This window comes from Corvus hawaiiensis, chromosome 3 (genome assembly GCF_020740725.1).
Source record: "Corvus hawaiiensis isolate bCorHaw1 chromosome 3, bCorHaw1.pri.cur, whole genome shotgun sequence".
Lineage (NCBI taxonomy): Eukaryota > Metazoa > Chordata > Aves > Passeriformes > Corvidae > Corvus > Corvus hawaiiensis.
In genome coordinates, this window is record NC_063215.1 from 116,030,270 (window position 1) to 116,052,428 (window position 22,159).

General features: G+C 38.8%; 1 protein-coding gene across 4 annotated transcripts in view; it reads right to left on the bottom strand.

Moving 5' to 3' along the window:
• The window catches only part of LOC125323155 (SLX4 interacting protein), a 72,137-nt gene extending 50,999 nt beyond the window's left edge, over positions 1-21,138 (bottom strand). Inside the window, exons 1-3 of one of the 4 annotated variants that reach the window (XM_048297835.1) lie at positions 21,114-21,138; positions 19,703-19,863; positions 16,783-16,831 (exon numbers count right to left, since the gene is read on the bottom strand). In XM_048297835.1, coding sequence (XP_048153792.1) covers positions 16,783-16,809 — 27 coding nt within the window. In that variant the 5' untranslated portion in view covers positions 16,810-16,831; positions 19,703-19,863; positions 21,114-21,138. The other 3 variants (XM_048297834.1, XM_048297836.1, XM_048297833.1) reach the window with 3 other exon arrangements.
• Between the last annotated feature and the right edge of the window lie 1,021 nt (positions 21,139-22,159).

A 22,159-nucleotide genomic window follows, 5' to 3' on the forward strand; every position in this document is an offset into this window, starting at 1 on the left:
TGACTTGGTTTTAACATGTCCAAGAACACTATTAAGCTTCATTATACTCACCTATATCCATGTATTTATATCTTTATATTATTTTTTGCTTGAATTTAGTAACAAAGCTCCACTCAGGGCTTTTTAAAAAGATGGAAAGACAAGCATTTGTATATAGCAAAGGCAGCAAAACCACACGTTATTCAACAATGACTAAGACCTACTGTGTTGCTAAGGGGCACAGGTAAATGAAGAGGAAATATTTCCTTACTTGACTGATATGAAGAACGAACTCATGATCTACTGTAATGTAATTAACATCAAAGAGAAGAATAGTGATCAGGGTGTGTAAACATTTTAGTTCATTAATATTAATGATTATAACATGGTAGGAGGGCTAGATGTTCCAAATCTTGCTGGCTTTAAGGTTTTTCAATATGGCCTTCAACCTCCCTTCATTAGGTTTTCAGAGAAACACTGAAGAACAACAGCCCACAAAAATACTTCAATTTTATCAACCAAATATTTCTCAAAAACTTCAGGTAAATATAGAAGTGTTTAAAAGCCGTCATGAGAAATACACCCTTTTTGCATGAAATATTTTATATAACTGTATAAAAACAGAGTGAAGCAATGCTATAATAAAACACAATCACAATATCCTACAGAAAGACTTCCAAAAAGGCCAAGGACACCACACATGCTCCTTGATGACTGCAAGTACATTTATGAAGTTAAACAGTCTCTGAATATGACCTTGGTAAGGGCAGGTGGAAAAGTGATTAAGGAAAATCTGCCATCTGGTGACATTGACTCCCACAGGGAAATGGGCAGGATTGGAGGCCCCACAGACCTCTCCCCCGACTGGATCAATACAATTAACCTGCAGTAAACCATCAGCCTTTCTTTGGATTAGCACTGGGGAAGGATAAAACGTTTTGCCACTCTGTGTCCCCTCAGGGGCCTTAGGTTCTCCTTCTGGGGTGCAAAGGGGTACATAAAACAGACAATTGTGCCCATCATCTCTCAAAATTTAAGCTTTCCAGCATCTAGATATTCCTGATCTCTTCCCTGTTTCAAGCCACTGAAAACAGTTTTTCAAGCAATTAATCTTGCCAGTCGAGATTTTTCATCAGTTTGAGTATCACCACTCCTAATCCTCATCTCATTATCAAGCAGCTATTAACTCCTGTTTTACTCCTGCTGCTCCATACCTTGTCTTGTTCCTAACCTGCTCTCCACCTTTTAGCTCAGTTCCCAGCTTGACACAGCCTGCACATCCCTGCTCCAGCATTGACATCCATCGTTCATTTTTTCCTCATTCCTGCTCCACTGCTCTCCTACCATCAGTCTTTATTCCTCACACAAACTACTGAATATCCCTGTAGCCCATTCCCATGCCAGCTACTCCCAGGCTCTGCTCCATAAATAACAAGAATCTTCAAACAGTTTTTTGCTGTTTGCAGGGCTGTTTTCTTTTTCTTGTTTTGTTTTATTATTATTTTTTAAATTTTGTTTAAATAAATCATCCAACCCTTTCTCTTTACTTTCAAACTGGACAGGCTCCATCTCCCCCCTTTCTCATCTCCAGTGCAGCAGAGGCCACCAAGATCACAGGAGATTCACTCTCAGTAGAGGGTTTTCCTAAATGAAAAGTGAATCTAAAAACTGATTTTCCCAAAGCTGTATAATTTGGTGGGGAGATTTCCAAACCAAGGGCAAAGGGCTCATCACAAAGCTCCATCACAAAACTGCTGCTTCTTAAAGCCTGGGATTTGTTACCATGCAAAAGACTTGGATACATAGCTGGTAGATATGTCCAAAATAACACCTTTGCAGGGAGTAAATGAGTTAAAAGTTCTGTTCCAATTATTTTACTAAACCAACTTATCTGCATGAAATTTGTAATTTAAGTTAAATACTTAAAATCTTGGAAAACAAAACAAATATCAAGAATTTAGTTTTAACTAACTGATAGAAATCATTTGCTGCCTCACTTTGTAAGTTGTATTTATCATTTTTTCATCAAAGGAAATGAAACTGGGCCAGACAGCAGAACAGGAATGATGAAACATCGATTCTCTTTGCTCATATGCTGTTTAGGAGAACAGTATTTTAGGGCTTTACTGGGCAAAAGACTCATTCCAATTTTAACAAAACATCTGGTTTGAGTGGTGCTAAGAAATGGCAATTGAATTTAAGCAGCAAAGAGCATTTAAGTCTTAAAAATAAAAAGATAGTGATCTACAAACTGAAAGCTTTATTAATCTCCAGCAGTAATATTGACACATTTATTAAATACTTTATAATACTGACTTCAAAAATGCAGGTTTGCCTTTTAAGAGTTTCACATAAAAACTCATTCTGTCAGCTGACTATCCCTAAAACTGAACTCCCCTAACAATTTCCCTTATCCTTGTTGCAGTATCTGCATTTTTGAGATCTTTAATCGGTCTTATGTACTGGTGTGCCATTATTTTTATCTTGTAAATAAAATACTCATAGAAAAAAAAAGCACTTCAGAATTGTACAAAGTCATAAGCAAAGCTCAAGCGAAGTATTTTAATCAAGTGCCCCTGAGATCACAGAATTAATTAATGGCAACCTTCTTAGGAGCAGTGGCAAGTCTAACTGATTTTACAGCCTACTTCTAATTAAACAAAAAAATCCTTACCAAAGTTCTGCACATTTGTCTGATAAGTTTGGGGGACCATTCTTTTTGTTACTTGCAAAACCTCAAAAATACGTTGAAACTAAATTCATAAATATGCTAATAAATTATCTTTGAGAACAGAGATAAAAGACACTATATAAACCCAAACAGTTAATATTTGAACAGATACATTGCCCATTAAAATGCTTTTATGCCATCTTACTCTTATTAGCTCCATACATACATATCCATATGAAGAACTTGTCTATCAGAACTTGTAATCCTCAGTTCTTTGTGATGAAAATGATATGGCACTTAGGTAATATTGCACATGACCACTGCACTTGCAGTTCCTGACAGTAAGAAGAATGCTGAAAACATGCATTAATTACACAAAAATAAGGAAAACAAAAATTCCCAGCTATTTTGAAGCCATGCCAAGTCTCACAATAACTGAGGCTGAAGGAGATGTGCATTCCTGTCCCTATAGCTAAATTCATGTCAAACAGTAGCTACAGAAGGTTATTTAATGTATTGTACCTGTGCCTACCAATATCAAAAAGGTGTAAGTACAATATTTATGAAAATTATTGCTCCAATAGCCCTTTGAAGGTCCCAAAGCCAGCCGGGAAGAATAAAAAAGTCCTCTGTTTTACTAAAACCACAGTGATGATGCAAAATAACTGTTTGATCTATTATATATTTGAAAGCACTAAGCTAAATGCAGACAGTAATTGCTGACAAATCCCAGTAGTAAACAAACCAGTCTCACATTTTACATATTATCAAGAGGCTACAGAATTAATGGTTACAGCCAAAGAAATGTTGACACAGTTGCAGATTGAGCCTTAACATGCTGATCATGTTAAAATGCTGCACAAGAAATATTTTTCCACTTTGTAAAAAGCCAGACTGTTTACACGCGTAAGTGGCTGGAGATCTTGTTGTCTGTGTGTGGTCTTAACATTTCAGTATCATAACCATGAATATAAAGAGAAGCAGCATGAAATAACCTATTATACTTACAATCAATGCCAGACTGCACATATTAGAAGCACTGAGATTTACCTTTCTGAAAATGAGCATTACAACACACATATACCTACATACAAAGCTTTTATTTCCTTTTCTAAAAGGAATTAATAAATTGAAACAAAGCTTTTCTAAAAGTAAAGAGGACTCATATTTCACAAAATTAAGTTTTCTTCCCTTTACATTGCTTACAAAGGAAAAAAATCAAGAAATTAAAAATAATAAACATCATCATTGCTAAAAGCTGAGACATTCTGTAACTATGGTAATTTCACTTGTATTGTTTTAGCACATAAAATGTATTAAATTGCCCTAATTTTTATACAAATATAGCATATAGAACAGCTCTAGCTCATCAATGTCTTAAACCTCTAATCTGCTGATTCTTAGCTGATTTTTGCTACAAATTGCTGTTACTAATTTACTTAGGAATCACTGGAAAAATCTCCTGCAACAATTTTTTTTTCCTTTTAATAAAAAGCAAAGCCTTACTGAGGAAAGAGAACACTGTGAAATCATTAAGGAAAAGAAGATGCAAGCTCCCTGTACTGCAGGGAGACCAATTAGCAGCTTTACCATTCACACACAGCCAAGGACTGCCAGTGGGTAGGTAAAGTGTATCAAACTGTCCCACCTTCCCACTCCCTATGTCTAGCAATCAAACATGTAATTTTAAAAGGCAAGTATGCAGAATAAATAGAAATACTTACTTCAATCACTTAATGCAAGAACTCGCAATATTTTTCACACTAATTGAGACTTCCTGCCACAGCCAGCAACAGAAAACAGAGGCCCTCATCCTTCCAGCATCTATCTGTGAACCCCACTACCCATGGCTGAAATTCCTAAGATTTCAGTGGGAAAAAAAATGAAGGATTGAAAGTACAAGGTTGTATCAAGAATGCATCTGTCCAAAGGTTTGAGACAGATTTCTGGTCCTATTGTTCATTTGCATATGTGGGAAGCTGAACGGGGAAGGAGGAATAACCTATTAAGTTTCCCACACGTTTATACCCTATTGATAATTTAATGTGTGCACAGGAAGCAAAGTTCTTCAAAACAGTTTCTTCTCTAAAATTACAGGATTAAAGTTAGAAGAGAAAAAATCAGGAACATAATGGATGAACAGAATTAACACTGCGGGATCATTCTAATTCCATTTGGGACACACATGCCCCCATGAGGTTGCGTTTCTGTTCCATAAGCATTTAAGAAAAATAAACATGTCACCGAAAGTCTTTAAAAGTACACTTCCCAAATTAGAGAAACGAACAGGGAGCCAATAGAAAAGAAATATGTATGAAGGGTAATTCACTGCAAAAACAAACAGTAAATGACCCTTGAAAGGGGTCCTTCTGAGTTTCCTGGAGGAAGCAGCATGGCTCTGTAACCAGGCAGAACTGCAGTGCAGTATCCCCACTTTCCACTCCGGTCTCACAGGAGGGGGCCTCGTTGGCTGCAGTGTCCTAGGGAGGGAGATCCAAGCAGCCTTACGGGATTTCCATGGCTCTACTGGCCTGTCAGCCCGGCTATTGGAGCCTGGCTGCTGGAATCTGTATTTTTTGGTAAATAAAGCATTACGCTACGCATTTCTTCAGTGTGGAATTATTTGTAAACATTCAGCTTTTGCTCTAGTCCAGAAACATTAATGGATTGGTTGAAGACAGCTGCAAACAACAAAGGAAGGCCTGAGAATTTATTTTGTGTAATGCCGGACTGCAAAACCTTCCTGTGGAAGTCACAGAGGGAAACTCCAGAATACACAAGCATTCGGTGGCAGATTGCCTTTCTCTTCAGGTAGCAGAGTACTCATTCCAATCTCATCACCTGTTCATGTGCAGTCTCTTCCTTAGGAAGCTAATGGCAAATTTTTGCATTTTTATGCTTATTATCTGCATTTATCTGCAATTTAACAGTTAAACAGGCTCCCCTGCTATTCAACAGCAGTTGTACAGGTGACAGCTTATGCCACAGTTGCTCCCACCCCATAGGACAGACCTTCCACAGCCTGTTCCACGACCCTGCCACTTTTCACTTTACTCCTTTCCCTAGTTCTGTCTGATTTTTAAGCCTCTATACAGTGCTGCTGTAAACATGAAAATAATAGCAAGGGAGATCTTTGCTGCTGTGAGAATGAGCTCTCACAGAACGGAATTTTCATAGTGTTTTCACTTTGTGGAAAAGCCTGGAATCCTCACCCTGAATACACAGGAACCTCCATCACACAGCCCACAGGAAAACTACAAAACCTTGCTGTTTTTCACCACACTAGTAAGGTAATAGATAACACAGCATTTAAACTGAATTATCTTTTAACTGATTAACTATTTTAACATTTAAACAAATAGCATATGGACATTTTGAGGAGATCCAAACCATTACTGAAAACACAAGGGAACAAATCTAAACATCTTAAGGGGTCACTGAACTGACTTGCAGATGGTCAAATGAGAGAAACGAGCAAGCCACTTGTTGATCAGGGCCTAACCACCAAATCTGTGTGGCAATCCAAAGAGAAAGACATATTTCAAAACCAAGTACCAACATGATGACAGCCAGCAGCAGCAGAGATGATTTGGATTTGGCCATTACTACAGAGTAGATGCTCCTGGCGAATGAGCTTACCTTCTTAAGTACCATTACATTGCCTATTCTGAAACTACCACTTGTGTCAATTTAAAGCCACCAGTATCTCTGTAGACAAAATTTTTGAAGTATTCTCTACTTCTAAACTAGTTTTAGACTTGTAGTCCACAGTGAAGAACAAACTTTCTACTGGGTTTTAGGAATCTGTGATCATCACTGGTATTCCTAACACTTTGTAACAGCTCGAATACCCTGGCCTACTTACAAATCTGGAAATTATATTTTGCCATCTTCATTTTCTCGGCTTGGAGTGTGAATGCTGCCTCATAATGGTACATGAAGAACAGTAACCTCACCTTGTCACAGCACTGGCTACCAAGAAGAGAGCTTTAAGTGACTTTCTAGGTGTACAGCTTGAAATACTGTGAGATTCCTTGATGCTTGGAAAAGATAAAAAAGACAGGTTCTAACAATATCCAGGTATCATTTCACTTCTGAACTTACAATATTTTTTTATTGTATTCTTCGTCACTGGATTTTCCTTCCCAAAACCTGTATCATAGTTCAAATAGGAATTTACAAAACCAGATTACATCCCAACAGTTACTACATGCTTAATAACGAAGGCCTCTCCAAAACAGCAACAACAAATGAACCATCTCTAATAACCCTACGGAAAATGGCTTCAAATTAGCAAAAAGTTTTCTGAACTATGTAGAATATGCTGAGCATCTGTAATTAAATCTCTTTCCAGTTCATAATCAAAAAGTACCCCTAGTTGTATCCTCCACATGTTCTACAAATCAAAATTCCTGCCAATTATCAGGGTGAAGGGATAGAGACAAAGACACATTTTCCTTAACATTTTTTTGTCCTTTGAGGTCATCTCTAAACACCATCCTATTTCCACCAAACAATAGAAGCAAAATTAAATATTCAATTCAATTTACTGAAACACGCATAAATTGACATTAAAACATTTAAAACTAGTGACAAATTCTATCAGTTTTCTAAAGAAATCTGTAAACCGATGTTGCTCTTTTATTCCAGCCATGGCAGCCAATGATGATTTAATCACTGCTCTCTGCTATTCAGCTATTTTATGTTATGCTACAAACATTCAGTACTCACTCTTTGAGATGAGAATATGTTGTTGTTTGATTGCTTTTTTAAATTATGGGCTTCATTTTCAACTTTTGATGTGTCAGGCTTAATCCTATCATCCAAGTTGTTTGTAAATTCCCTGAGCCATGGATTGTGACTGTGTCAGTTTAACACCCAGGCAAATGAGAACCAGAGACTTGCAGACAATACCACAAAGGGAATGAGTAACTCTTTGGAGGCTTGTTTTCCACTGCTGAAGATTACCTTATTATGGCAGGGCAGCACACTCTGGTACAGCTCAAATGATTCTCCTTCCTATTTTTATGCTACAGGAATGTCAAAATAAAGAAGGGAAAGTTATATTCTGCATGAGCCTACTAACTGTCACATCCTAGGATCTTGGCATTGAACAGATCCTCTTTAATGGCCCAAGAGTTAGCTCTTTCCCAACTCTTTAGTTCAGCAAATATTTTCTGTTCAGATCTAGACGTTGCTATTCTCTCAGCCTTTATCTGTATGATACAAAGCAGGATAAACCACAGTCATGTATATTTGGTCCATTATGAGTGCTATTAAATCACTGGGATATTCAATGAACAAAGACAATCCTCAGAGTTTACAACAGGAGAATATTGGCTCAAGCTTGAAAGGCTGTATTTAACTATACCTTATATAAACTATTGTTTCACCAGCACAGTGGTGTCAGATATGCCAGGCATCGTACTAATTCCTGGAAACTAAGCAGGGACTTGCAAAGAGGACCTTGCACACAGAACAGAGCTTAGTTTAGCTCACTTATTGCATAACTTTTTTGAGTAAAATGAGGATAGAATTATTGAAGAAACTTTACAAGCCTCAGTCATCAACAACATGAAAATGCTGAGAAAATGTTCTGTGGCTATGACACATTTTCTTGGGTGGAAACCACTGTGTCATTCTTCCTTATCTCTGTTCTCACTCTCCCTCAAGACCAACAACTGACTGTTCTCCAACCAGCTTTGATGCAACATTTTTACAGTGATTCTCCACTTGAATCCTATCTCATAGTACATGGCAAGTTACACAGAAAAAGGAAAAAATCTCCATTTTGCTGAAGCGTGGATATTAAGGATTTCCTGCACAAGGATCTGTCTGCAAAACACACCTATAGCAAAAACAGCAAAGAACCCTCCGTGAAGGTCAAAGACAAAAAAAGTACAAACCCAAGAAAGATGGTACTTGCCCTTAAGGCTTCATAAATGCACCCTACTTCCCTAGCAAAGTGTACACAGCCAACAGGAAAATACTCAAATCACAGAAGTGAAGATTTTGGTTGAAAACATCTGCACATGATCTAGACCACAAACTATTTTTTCCCACTTTCCCAAGTGAAAAGCTTTCAGTTAGTTACAAACACTGTTTGGTAGTAAGAAGGCAGAGCTGTCTCTTGTGCTGGCCTCATTCAAAGTACTGCATTCCTTGAAGCAGGGAAATAAACAATGGGTGAGCTTCACATGTGAAGGGCCAGACACCATGGCTTGGCAAGACCCAGCTTCACTCACCACACCTCTGTATGACTAAATGAACATCCACAGCTGATCTGACTCCTATTCGATATAGAAAGGTGTTTATTCCTTCTTTCATTTTGCCAAGCAACATCACACGAAGGCAGAAGTTGACAGATCCTGCAAAAAACACCACCACACAACAGCAGAAGGGCCCCAATACAGACACACTGTGCAGAAGTTGCCTTCTGCAGTAAGAGTTCTGTCAATCAAGAGACCTCTTCCCTCCATATTGGGGCTTGTATTTCAAAGGGGTTTTTAACTTATTACTAAATGTCTTTATTATATCTGCAACACTTTGCCTCTCCATTACAACATTGCTTGTGGTAATGAAAATGGTGTAGAGGTATTCAGAGAAAAAACAAACACCACAACACAAACAAGCCATGACGTTTCCATATGTAATTTGTTGACAAAGTTTGTATGACTGATATTAAAACATTCAAGAAATCTCTCTTATTTCTACATTTTTTTAAATATCTGAAGTTAATTTTCAATTCTGATGAGACCATTCTTTTTCAAACTAGACAAATTTTTGGCACAAAATAAATACATGATGTTCATAATCTAAATTTAAAATGAGTCAGCTGGAAAATAAATAGGAAAAAAACCAAAGCAGAAGCGAAGATGTAACTAAAAAAATGTAGGAGTTTGCATGTTAAATTTTAAAGCATGAATTACTTATTTGTTTATTTTATATTAGTCATTATTGTAGCAAGTTTCAATCACACACATTTGAAGCAATTTAATATGTTGACTTTCTTAAGCATTGTGTGTCAGAAATACTTCCAGTCAAAAGAGGGAAACTAGATTAAGACAAAAATCACCAGTTGAACCCCTAATCACATTAGAGTGAATGAGCCATCCCACACTACCCTACATTCAAATACTGGTTGAGAACCTTTTTCTGCCTTACAACATAAAATCATATACACCTAAGCCTAATGTAACAGGTCTTTTCATAATTCTATTTTAATTCACGCATCCTTTCACAGTCCCTGGGGAATCGCAAGTCAGCAATGCAGAAGATTTAATTTTACTCATTTCATACTGGAATTAAAATCAATTTATGTTTTATTATTTGGCTGTATCACATTTCCATATTTTTCCAACCTAACTTCCTTACACACTGACATTATAGATGAACAAAATATATTAAAAACACAGATAAACTGGACTGAGGAAGTGTGTCCCTACTTAAGCTACAGCATGCTACCAATATACTCCTACAGGCTCTGATCCAAAGCCCATTGACTCCAGTGAGGTTTGGGTCAGATCTACTGTAAAAAGAACTTAATTCAGTAGTGGTAAATGATATCCAAAATATATAATTTGATTAGAAATCACTCCAAGTATCACTGTGAAGAATGTTGGTGACTGCTTCACAGCTCATACAGATTTTAGTTCCTTGAGCTATTATTAAAAGAAGTCTGGAATTCCAAGTTTTTGCCAACCACACTGTTGCAGCTTAATTGGGCAGCTGACAACTCTTAGAAAATAACTGCAGTATCATCTCTTTTAGAAGAACTAGTGTGGGAAGTGAAACACTTTCATGGGAGCTAAACTTTCTGGAGTCATGGTAATGAATCTGTTTTCATCATCATTTTATCAGCAGTTTAAAGGACTTTCACAATAGTTGAGCGTCATCGGTGCCCATGCACAGCAGTGACTGCAGCACAACAATGAAACGGGGCCATGTGCTGTGGTACCATTATTTAAGGAAAAGTCTGGCTACTGACTCAAGAAAAATACTGCAAAGTCACGGTGGAATAAGTGCTGCAGGGAACACAAAATGTCCCCAAACTGGAACACAAAATGTCCAGAAACAAAGCTTTTATTTGAGAATTGAAAGTAAGCAATAATTTTGCTATTAAAAATAGATGCCTTTTAAGGAAGTTGTGAACTATATGGATGAAACATCGGGAAAGAATAAAAACGTGTTGTCAGTCACTCTTCCCCCCTTTACTCCGTAGGCCTGTCAGAACACACTCTTATACCAACTATTCAGATAGCTCCCACATACTAGAATCCATCTACATTGTCCTAAGTAAGGAGAGGCCACATAAAAAATTACCAAAAAACATTATAATACATTTTCATTATCATAACATCAAGAGCAAAAACTGCATCACTGCATCATGAAACTGTTTTTACCAGGTACTGCATAAAACATGGATGCCTTTACCTCCCAGCCTACTAACCTCCATCTGAACCCACTGGAAAGAATTGAAGAATTTCACCTACAGTCTAAGCTGAAGCCTCTCCCAGGACCTAAAGACACTCTGTGACCCCACGCAGCATCGCTGCTAAGCCCTCATGTTTTGCTGGACTCAGAGAGATTCAAGTCTGCTCCTAAGTTTCCCATCCTTTCCTCCTTCAGGGCTGGACTCCGAGGTCAAGCAGGCAGCACCACCAGGATCTCCACGAAGCAGAACAGTGGAGGTGTAAAATCTGGTAGTGCTGGTCAGAAATAAAGCACACGGCAAGTATCATGGAACCTACAGTCTTTGAATTAATTAGATTAAAAAAATACCATGTTACTTAGTATGGTGGGTATTTAGAATCCCATATCACTGCCACAGTAATATAGTGCTCACAGTTAGCAAAAAACCTACTTTTCAGGCACAAGTGGTACTTTAAAAACTAATCAGATTTGAATTACCAAAAGAAGTAATGCAAGTTGAACCATCCTTTTATTCTTTATTTGAAGTGATCCCTGTGAAAGCAGTGTTTCCACTATTGTTGTTTATCCCTCTGGCTTCCTATTCCTTTCTCCTTCTGCTAACACTTTAATCTCTCAACTCTTCATCCACTCATCATTTCCCTGGGCTTGAAAATTAATCCTCTGAGGTCAGTGAGGAAACTTCCACTGACTCCAGGATTTAGAATTATATTATACACTTAATTTTCCTCCCCCTTCTACCTCCCAACTTCCTCTTTTGTTTCTTCTGGAACTTATTTACTCATCACTTTAGCCATTCCATATCTGGTCCCATGAAATTGGGAATTAAATGCAGCATTAAGAGAGAGAACTAAATAGATGTCCCTCCAGCCATTATTATTGTTTGCACTTCCTACTTTAAATCACATTCCCTCCTGCCCCTTTTTCATCATCTTCTTTAAGACTTCTAAGCCCTTTTAGACAAGTATTCTATTTTATCCATTTATACAGAAACAAACATGACAGCTGAGTGAAGTGTGATGGTACTTGATAATAACAATTTCAGCCACCTGTATTTCCAGTTGTTCTAAGCAATACCACTTCAGGAAAGCTCCATCTCTAGAAAACCACTATTTGATGGTTAACATAACTATTTCTTAATTTTTAAAGACCCAAAAAGCAAATACAAGAACACACAATACATGTAAAACTCAACAACCCCAAATCTGTTTGGAGAACACCAGTACCTTAGTTTTAGATTTACAATACTTTAGAAAATTCTATTTAAATCACAGAAACCTAATCTTAGCATGTTTCTATTGAAACATTTGTGAGTACTCCAACCACAGGAATTTCACATACAAATGTCTTCATTTTACAGTGAAGGGGAAAAGAACATCAGAAAAGACTGTATTTATTAGTTAATTTAACTAAGTACTCTCTAAAAAAAACCTAACTCTCAAACCAGAAATCAGAATGCTAACAAGCTCACAACTATGTACATAAAAAAGCAGCTGCAGACTCAGTCTTATAGCTCTGAGCAGTCACAATATATAAAAATTTACTCTAAATACGAACAGAATTCCTTATCCTTGCTCTCCCCTTGAGAGCACTGCACTCATGTATCTGTGGACTTAATACAGAAGTAAACACATCTGTTATCCTTTATCACTCACTATATGGGATCAGATAAATAAAAAGTCAGGTAAGAAAATCTACTCAACGCCATAGTTTTTTTCTTTCCAAACAATTCCCAAGAAAGAGGAAACACATCACTTTCTCACAAAAATATTATGACTTAACCACAAATATTTACAGAAATACTGATCAGCTAACTCAATGGACACACTTCACAGAAATGTGAACTTTCATCTGTCAAGCCCACTGAGATGTCACCTAAGAATCATCCAGACAGGCACAACTGGTGGAGAAATCTGTGCTGATGTACTGTCACTGTATTACGTTTCAACTGGTAGCTAAAAAACCCATCAGAAATACCAAAATAAACTTCAAAATAAATGCTCATCTTGTTAATTGCAGACCCAAGACAATCCACAGGTGTGTGAGCAGACCCTAAACTGACCCAGCCAGGGCTGCCAGTCCATACTGGGACACTGTCTGACAGGAAGATGGCTTTCCATTTCCTTCTACCTACTGCTAGAGCCTGTAACCAATGCTCTTGCTACACACACCTTCTTTCATGGCACACTCCTAAGATTCCAAAGACAGATGTTAGGATGCCTTTGGTTATACGTCAGTATCTTAATGATTACATTAAGGTACATCAATATAAAAAAACCTAAGTACACAAACTGATCATATTAAAATCCCACCATCATTTTCCTGGCCAATTATATCCAGTATTTTCATCTTTGTTCCCAATATAAAACAAAAAGCTGTGCTTGCTATTTCAAATGAACTTGCCACTTCAAGCAAGCAAAAAATGAGTAGGAAGGATAAAAAAAGGTACATATATGTCCAGCATGCAATAATTTAAATTGGTAACAAGGAGCAACAATGCTGAAAAATCAATTGTAGAGTGAGCTGGATGACCAGAGGGAACACTGAAACTACAATTATCTTAATCTAAGGCCTACAAATCTGAGACAGAACAGTGCTCAAAGTAGGAAACAAAGTAAAAAAAGCTTCCCTTTGAGCTGAGCTATTGAAATGTAGTAACAAGTTACTCTTCCGTCTTTGGCAAATGAATGAATTGCAGAAAACAGTAAATGAAATTTTTCTATTGCAGCCATAAAAATTACTATATTTAGTTCTGCAGCTTGGCATGAATAAAGTCAATTTACACAATTCTGGAAGAAAAATTCTTTCTACTTTGTCCAAAGTTTTAAACAAGGCCCTAGTGATATTATTTTTGAAATCCATATAGAATTCATGATTTTGCTTTAAGCCTCACCAATTAAATTTAAGATTTATTTCTCAGAACAGCAGTAAAATATTTTAGCAACACACAGAGAAAGATTAATTAAATTCATATGCTGGGGGTATTTTACCATGCAATGCTTTATGAAGTATCAATATAAAATAAAATTGAAAATTGATGATCAAATTAACTTGCACAAAATATTATCTATTGCAAATCACAACACTGTATCGTCCAGCTGCTTGGTAGGTGAAGAAAGTGTGTTTCGGACCTAAGTGTAGTTTTTGTATTAAGGTTTAAAGCTATTTTACTGCATCAAGTAGTTTATTTCAATCCCTCTTAACTGCCCATAAAGCTAAGCTTAAGATCGCCTCTCAAAAAACAGACCAATTGCTCCCTCCACTGGAAGTAACAGACCATTACCCGGCGTGCAGAGACCGGCAGATAAAACACACATTGGTAAGAAGGGAAGTTAAACAAATTAGAGGGGGTTTCCACTTAATTACTTGACAGTCAGCTAAGATTTGATGGACTGATAACCTGCACTTTTCACTCTTTTACTGAAAAGATTCACAAACACAAGTTTGCAAAATCTAAAAAGTAAAAAAACTTAAAAGTAGAGAATGTGTAAGATGAGGCGAGGCACCTGAAACACGGAATCATGGCACCACAGAGTGGTTTGGGTTGAAAGGGACCTTAGAGACCATCCCTCCTCCAGTTCTAACGCCCTGCCAGGGGCAGGGACACCTTCCAGTAGACCAGGAGGGACTGGATGGGGCTCCGAGCAGACTTGAACACTTCCAGGGATGGGGCATCCACAACTTCTCTTGGCTGCCTGTTCCAGTGTGTCACCACCCTCAGAGGGAAGAATTTCTTCCTAAGACCTAATCTGAACCTACTCTCTTTCAGTCTAGACCCATCCCCCTTCTCCTGTAGGGGTATATACCCTTGTAAATAGTCTCTCTCCATCTTTCTTGTAGGCTCCTTTCAGGTACTAGAAGGCCACAATTCAGTCACCCTGAAGCCTTTTCTTCTCCAGGCTGAACAATCCCAATTCTCTCAGACCTTCCTCAAGGAGAGCAGATCCATCTATCATCTCCATGTCCCTCCTGTAGACTTGTTCTAACACATCTGTCCTGAACGTTTTCAGACTCGGTAAAATGCCCCCATCAATTTAAACACAAGGAATCTACAATCAAGAATATAGTATTTTCTGTACTCCCTCTGCAGAGACAAGCAAGAATAGTTTTTAATGGAGAAATCTTCTGCACAGGGACCTTCCTTGCAAAACTTATGTGAAAGCTGAACAGTCTTAGAAAATATTCACATGAAATACAAATCCAGTGAATGTAAAGAAACAAAACTTTACCTGATCTAACAAGAAAATGTTACACATCTGTGCACAAAGTGAATTTCAATCAGGTCAAGGTAAAGTTAATTTTCAGCATTTGGTACATGCAAAACTTACTCTCATTTCTCATATACTATAAGAACGAAAAAGTTGTATTTTATTGCCATTCTCAAAAGCTTTATCTGTGATACTGCTTACCAAACACATCCTCAATCAGAACCCAGCCCTTGCTCAGGCAGTCAAGGATGCTAAACTTGGTGAGTGCAAGGCCCATGCTGAATACCAGTAACACATCTATACTGAACAATGAAGCTGTAATGATGCAGGTCAGAAACCAAGTGTCTTCAGGCTTTTTATGGAGTAAAGACATTCCAACTCACACCACTTGTTTTCTTGGGCACTTACATGAATATTGATGATATCAAGAGTTCTCAGCTGAGAAAAGCAATGCCTTCAGCCTCAGCTCCTGTTGTTACCCACATCAGTGGTGCACGGACTCACAGTATCAGCTAAAATGTGCTCAAAGATATTTCTCCTTAAGTCCTCTATCAACTCAGCAGCACTGAATAATACAAACATCATACTGTTAACTGAAGGTTTACAATCCTGTTAAACAGAAAGAATTTAAAGCAAACATCCCACTAAATGACAGCAGTTTTCCTTGGAAAAGAACACGTAGCACACAAAAATTAAGTGCTTGGTCTTCTCAAAAAAAACAAAACCAAGCTTCAACAGCTTCCACAGTCTGATCACTCAGGAAGGGTTTTGTAGCTGCCCTCCAAAAAAACCCCAAGCATACCCACAGAGGAAAAATCTCTTCTGTTAGGAAAAAAACATTTCCAAGAAAATAATATTTTGTGCTAATCACAAGTAGGTATATTTATTGATTAGCTGGTATAGTTACAGTAGAAGAATTATGAAGTGCTATGTTTATTATAGAATGTTTTGAAAAGCTTTGCTCTTCAGCACATAACCAAAAGTCTGGGACTGTTTGCAAAATGTACTTCAACGGTATTTTATTGGACATGAAACAACTAATTGCTGAAAATGGAAAAAGAGGCTAAAAAAGAGACAAATTTAATGTCAAGAGTGATAAATAGTTTAAGAACACTGCTACACCTTAAACCAGGAACCCTTAGACCTGGGAGGTACATAAATAATATTACAAGATTACCATAAGAAAAGAATCCACCCAAAATTTTACTTCAGGGAGCAAATAGTGTTTTACTGAGAATTCACGTTTCTACTTCTAACTGCACAAGGAATCACTTTGAGTTACAGCATTTTAATCCTCAGCTGACCCCAGACGCACTCTGCCATGATACAGCAGCAATCCCAAGTTTGCTTCCAGAGGGAGAGAAAAGCTCATATAAAGCCTGCTACTATGACCAGAAGGCTGAAGGATGCACTTTTAGTATCAACAGACACATTCTAAGCAGTATTACAGATTTTTTTTTTTTTTTTTTTTTTAAGCTATGACATTCCACTTACCTTAATGACAAATTTGTTGGATGCCATGATAGGTCAATGTGAGCTGGTCCTATAAAAATACCAATTAAAAGTGATCAGCACTGGAGAAACACTCAGATCTCAACACCCATCGAGAAGGATTTTTACATCTGTGGTTCATTTTTTCATTACTGCTATTCTTCAAACCTACACTCTGCTTTAAAAAAAACAAGGAAAACTCTTATTTAAACGAGAATTTCTTAGCTACCTGTGTTGGTTTCTTTTAGTGAACCTCATAACTGCCCAGGCACTTTCCATTCAACACAGGAAATACAAAGTTAGAACTCTTTTAAGTAAGAAACTATAGTTTTTGGCTCACCTGGTATCCATTCATACATACACACGTTATGCACATTTAAAATTTGAGACTACTACACACATAAAGCAACATAACCTGAGTTTTACGGTGGTTGCACAAAAGTAAAGTGAGCTTTGGACATCCTCTTCTCTTTCTTATCCCAAACAGGACCTGAATTACTTACTTTGGGATCCTGAGTGAAGTACATTGAGCTGCACAGACTCTGACCCTCCCTCAGACCATTCCAAGTAGCTCAGGAAGTGTTAACTTGTGCTAGAAGTTAAACACTCCCTTGGGCTCAAGAAAAAACCCTCAATTAATTGCTAAGATTTTTTTCCAAACTGACGTTTACAGTCACAGCACTGAAGCTACTTGGGAAGCCCATCATCCTCCACATAAATAGGAGCCCAAAACTGACTTGTCAAAAAAGGAGAAAATCAGGTTAAACTCATGAAAGTCTTTCCAGCTAACTCCACAATGCTGGGATTCAGGAAAGACATGCAATGGACCCTATGGTACCAATTAATAGCTACAAGAAACAGGAATACAAAAACTATGATACATTCTATTTCCACACAGGGTAGGAAGAGAGCCAACAGACAACAAAGAGATTTGGATTGGTCAGAAAACCAGGTGAAGCAGAGTCTCAGTAAAGTGGCAGGAGGTAGAGTACCCAAACCATACAGCTTAAGCTTCAAAATGAAGAAGGAAAATGAGCATCAGTAGCTGCTGTCTGCAATAAATGAACAGCAACAGAAACCACACTAAGAACAGAGCTGCCTTTTGTAATCTAAATTTTCCTAAAGGATTAGTCTCTTAAAGTGGAAAAATCTGCTCAATTTTGTAGGAGATGGTATAGGAAAATACTAAAAACTGAGGAATATGTACACATTTGTCATTGCATACTTCACTTTAAGTACTACGACAGAGCTGTCAAAATTTCAGGACACAAATCAGGTTGGGGATATGTGTCTCTGTCAGGCACTACACTTACATATTTCAAAATGCACTTGTTATCATTACTCAACTTCAAAAAAGTGCAAAACAAGATGAACACCCACTTTACAACAACACAGCATAGCACAGATGATTTTAATCCTAAAATACTTAACAGTCCTGCACACAGAAACTGGAATACCATCATGCCTTGCGCCATGCCACTGTCATTCTCCCTTGCACCAAACAGCCCTGGAAACTTCTCCATCTTATCAGATTAAACCCTGTCAACTTTACTGACAGCAATTTTGAGAAACACAATGCAAGGAACAGTGCTCTGGATCATTTGAGACATCCTGTTTCAGTTCAGTCATGTAGTAAGTGCTACTCTAGAGAAGTAAACATAGTAGAGAAACTACATGAGAACTCTCACTAGGATATAAAACCCACACGTTGAAAGAGCAGCTGCTAGAACTAGTTCAGAAGAGATGCTGAAGAGAAATTGCAGCCACCAAATCAAAACCAAGAGCTTCTCAGTTCCTCAAAACATTGCTTCCAAGAAACAATACTTGAACTGCTAATGTTTTCTCATTAATCCTTACAGTAGCAATAATATAAAAAAGAATTGCAACAAAACATGGCAGAGCATCACCTCTTCTCCAAATGTTCTCATGTTCTCTTGAGAACAAACAAAGCAGGTGGATGAATCTGAACTTATCCCAGGGTCACTGATCTCTTTCTGGTAACAATTTATCTGCCAGAATACTACTTGTGCAACACATCTGCTACTACTCACGTGTGAGCCACTGGCAGGCAGAAATACCCTCCAAATACAATTTACAAAAATAATACAAGAAAACACATAAAAAGGAGAAAGATGCACAAGAAAAGTTAGCTTTGGTTCAATTTGCTCTTCCTGGGAGTAAGCTGACTTTGGGAGTTTGCCAACTACCCCATTCTTTGCACTGACCTCACAGATAAGACAAAGGAAATACAGCAGACAGACAAAATGTAAGCAAATCCTCAGAAAACAAAAAGGAAAATATTTTATGTGTGAACCATCAGGAAAATCACTGAAGTGACACAGGTGAAAAAATACTCATTACTCAGACATCAGAAGATGAGGAAAACCACTCATCAATTGTCCAAGAAAAAAAAAAAAAAACAACTAGCCCCAAAATACTTTGCCATTTCCTGTGTTTAAAAAAAAAAAAAAGGGCAGCAAAAAACCCCACCAAAAACACAGATCTATTACAATTGCTACTGTCTGACAGCAAGATTCTGTTTCATGTTCTTTTTCAGTTGCAAACATCTAAAGTAAACTCTATATAAGGATATATAAAGATAAGCAAATACAGCAGAAAAACTCCTCTCACAAGACTATACATATATATTTTTTTTTTTTTTAAAAAAAGTCCTGATATGGGATGTGTAGTATTTCAAGACCTAAAATGTTGATACAACCTGTACAAGAAGACATGATTTAGAACTAAACACATAGGTTGCGTGTAAGTAGAGTGAGATGCACTTGAAAAATAATGTGGCAAAATATCTTCCTTTCCTAAATTTGAGCCCAGTGGAGCAGTGGATACTCAGGAGAAGCCAGAAAACATGGTCACCCAGAGAGCAAGCTCAAGTATCCTCTACCAGCTATGAACAGCATCTTACCTTAGCAAAGTAGCTTCCCGTGGTGTGGAAACTTAGAACTCAGAAGGAACGAGGAACTGAAAACTCCTGCCACACACTTGGAGACACAGCAGCAAACTTCACACACTTGCTCATTGCTGGATGCCTTTGCCACACCTGGGGACAGGGGGCACCTGAAAACGCTAGAAACAAACAAACGCTAATTACGGAACTCTGTAGGTTAACTATTTTTGTAGTTCAAAATGAGCTATCACAACATAAAAGAGGAGTTTTCTGAACTTCCCAGTCCAGCACCTGCAGTTTCTGGGACCAGATCTTAAGCTTGGGATGAGCAGGGCAATGCTCAGCTACTCTCATATCCAGTAAAGCATCTCTGGTTCTGAAAAGACACACCAGAATCTTCCCATGTTTGCCATTCAGGATTTTTATGCTCACTGTTGCCAATTACTCCACTTAACCCTTGAAAAGTACTCTTCCAGCTAGTCAGTACCTATTCTCCTCGTTGTTATTAACACTCCTTCATTCATAAACTGCCCATTCACCTTTAAGGTTCAACAACTCTGTTTCAAAAACATGACCCACTTACCACAGAACTGCCTAGAACTAAAGGAACGAGATGTTCTGAGGAGCATGAGAGGGCTGTCACAGACAGGTACTATTATCTTTCTGCACTGGTAAGTGCCTTTTTAAACTTTTGTGGAACAGCTGAATGCAATTAACAATGAAAAATTACTGTACAATGAAAAATAATTATACTCCTTTCTGCATGGAGATCAGGCATTAAATACTTCTCTTTTGGCTAGTTATAAACTCTGCACCTATAAATGAAAACAAACCCATTCATTAACACATTAATATAAAACGGGATATTCCTGACAGTGACTGCAGGAATAGAGAGAAGAGTGAACACGTGAAAAGTATTAATGTATTCACAGAACTATTTCTTGTACTTACAGGAATGAATACAGGAAAAGTGAATACAGGAAAGCAGAACAGCTAAGGAAAAGCGGAGGTCAGGGAACAAAGTTATTTGAACTTGTTTTGGCCAGGGCACTTCTGCCCGCCCACAGGAAGCCTCAGAGACCTGGGCGCAAGTGTAAGGCAGAGTGACTGCAATGGCAGGTAAGCAAGGAAGAAGAATCAGAGATATTATATACGCATATACATATTTTTAAGCGCGGCCAGTGCCTGGCCGGGCCGGGCAGGGGTGAGGAACGGGACACAGCGGCTGAGGCGGCACCTGAGGGAGGCTCGGTGGGAGCCGACCGGCACCGCCGCCAGAGCACCGGTTCTCCCCGAGCATCCCCTCACAGGTTTAACTGAGGAGAAAAGAGGGGCTGGAGCCCGAGGGGCGACCGCAAGAGCCGGGCGGCACAAGGCGGCCGTACCTCTTCCCACGCCGCGCCCGCCTCCCGCCGCTCCTCTGCCCTACCCAAAATGGCCGCGCCTGTCGCCACCGCCCGCCCCGCGCTGCCCGCACGCAAAATGGCCGCCAGCGGCCGAGGCGGGTCCGGGCCGCGAGTGACGCGACGCTCGGCTAATGGCGAGCGGGGAGGAGCGGCACGTCCGGGGTCGTGCTGCTTTCACTTCCTCTTCTTCCTGCCGGGCCGCGTTTGAACGCGTGGTGGGCGGGTGAGTTCTCGTCGCCTCGGGAGGGCTCTTGGGCAGCTGCTTCCTCGGGCCCTCCTAGAGCGGGGAGAAGCCTCAGGTGCGCCGCGCCCGCGGTCTGTGCCCCAGGGAGCTGCTGCCTCCTCAGCCGCCCGCGCTTCAAGGTCGCTGGGACCCGGGGAAGGAGGAGAAGGAGCGGGTTGTGAGGGCTCCGGAGCGCGGTGCAGGGGTGGTTGGTGGAGCGTGTTACACCTGTCAGGGGCATGGCGTTGGGCGGGTGTAGGAGCATTTCCTCTCCGACTTGTAGCTTCGTAGCCGCTCGAACCAGTGAGGTATTGTGGTAGGAAGCTTGAGTATACGTGCGTTTTCTTTTTGAAGTAGGTACTTCTTGACGAAATCCCATAGAAAGTAGTGCTTTCCCGTTTCTTATTATATAAGGATTAATTTATTGTCTTTGTAATGGTGCCGCTTCTGAATACCATAAGGTGCTCAGGCAAAGCTGCACGAAGATAAAGTGGTGTCAGAAGCATCACACCTTGTTTTGCCTGCAGTTTGAAAGTTCTATATTCCCTTAGGAGCTCAGTTTGTCATTGAATTTTATTAATTAATTGGGGGGGAGGAGGAGAAGGTGTATTTTGCATCTACTTTTGGGCTTCAAATATTTACCATCTGAGCAGTAGCGCTTGTAATTAGCTAAAGCTTTGTTGTGTTTAAGATTTAGCATGCCAAAGCTCGAAGCAAATGCTGCAATTAACATTTCAAAATGTCTGAATTGAGGTTATTTTTGTAATTTTTTTTAGGTTCACAAAGTAAGGCTTTTTTGTTTAGTGTTTTAGTCATCTGCTGCAATGGAATTAAAAGTATTAACAT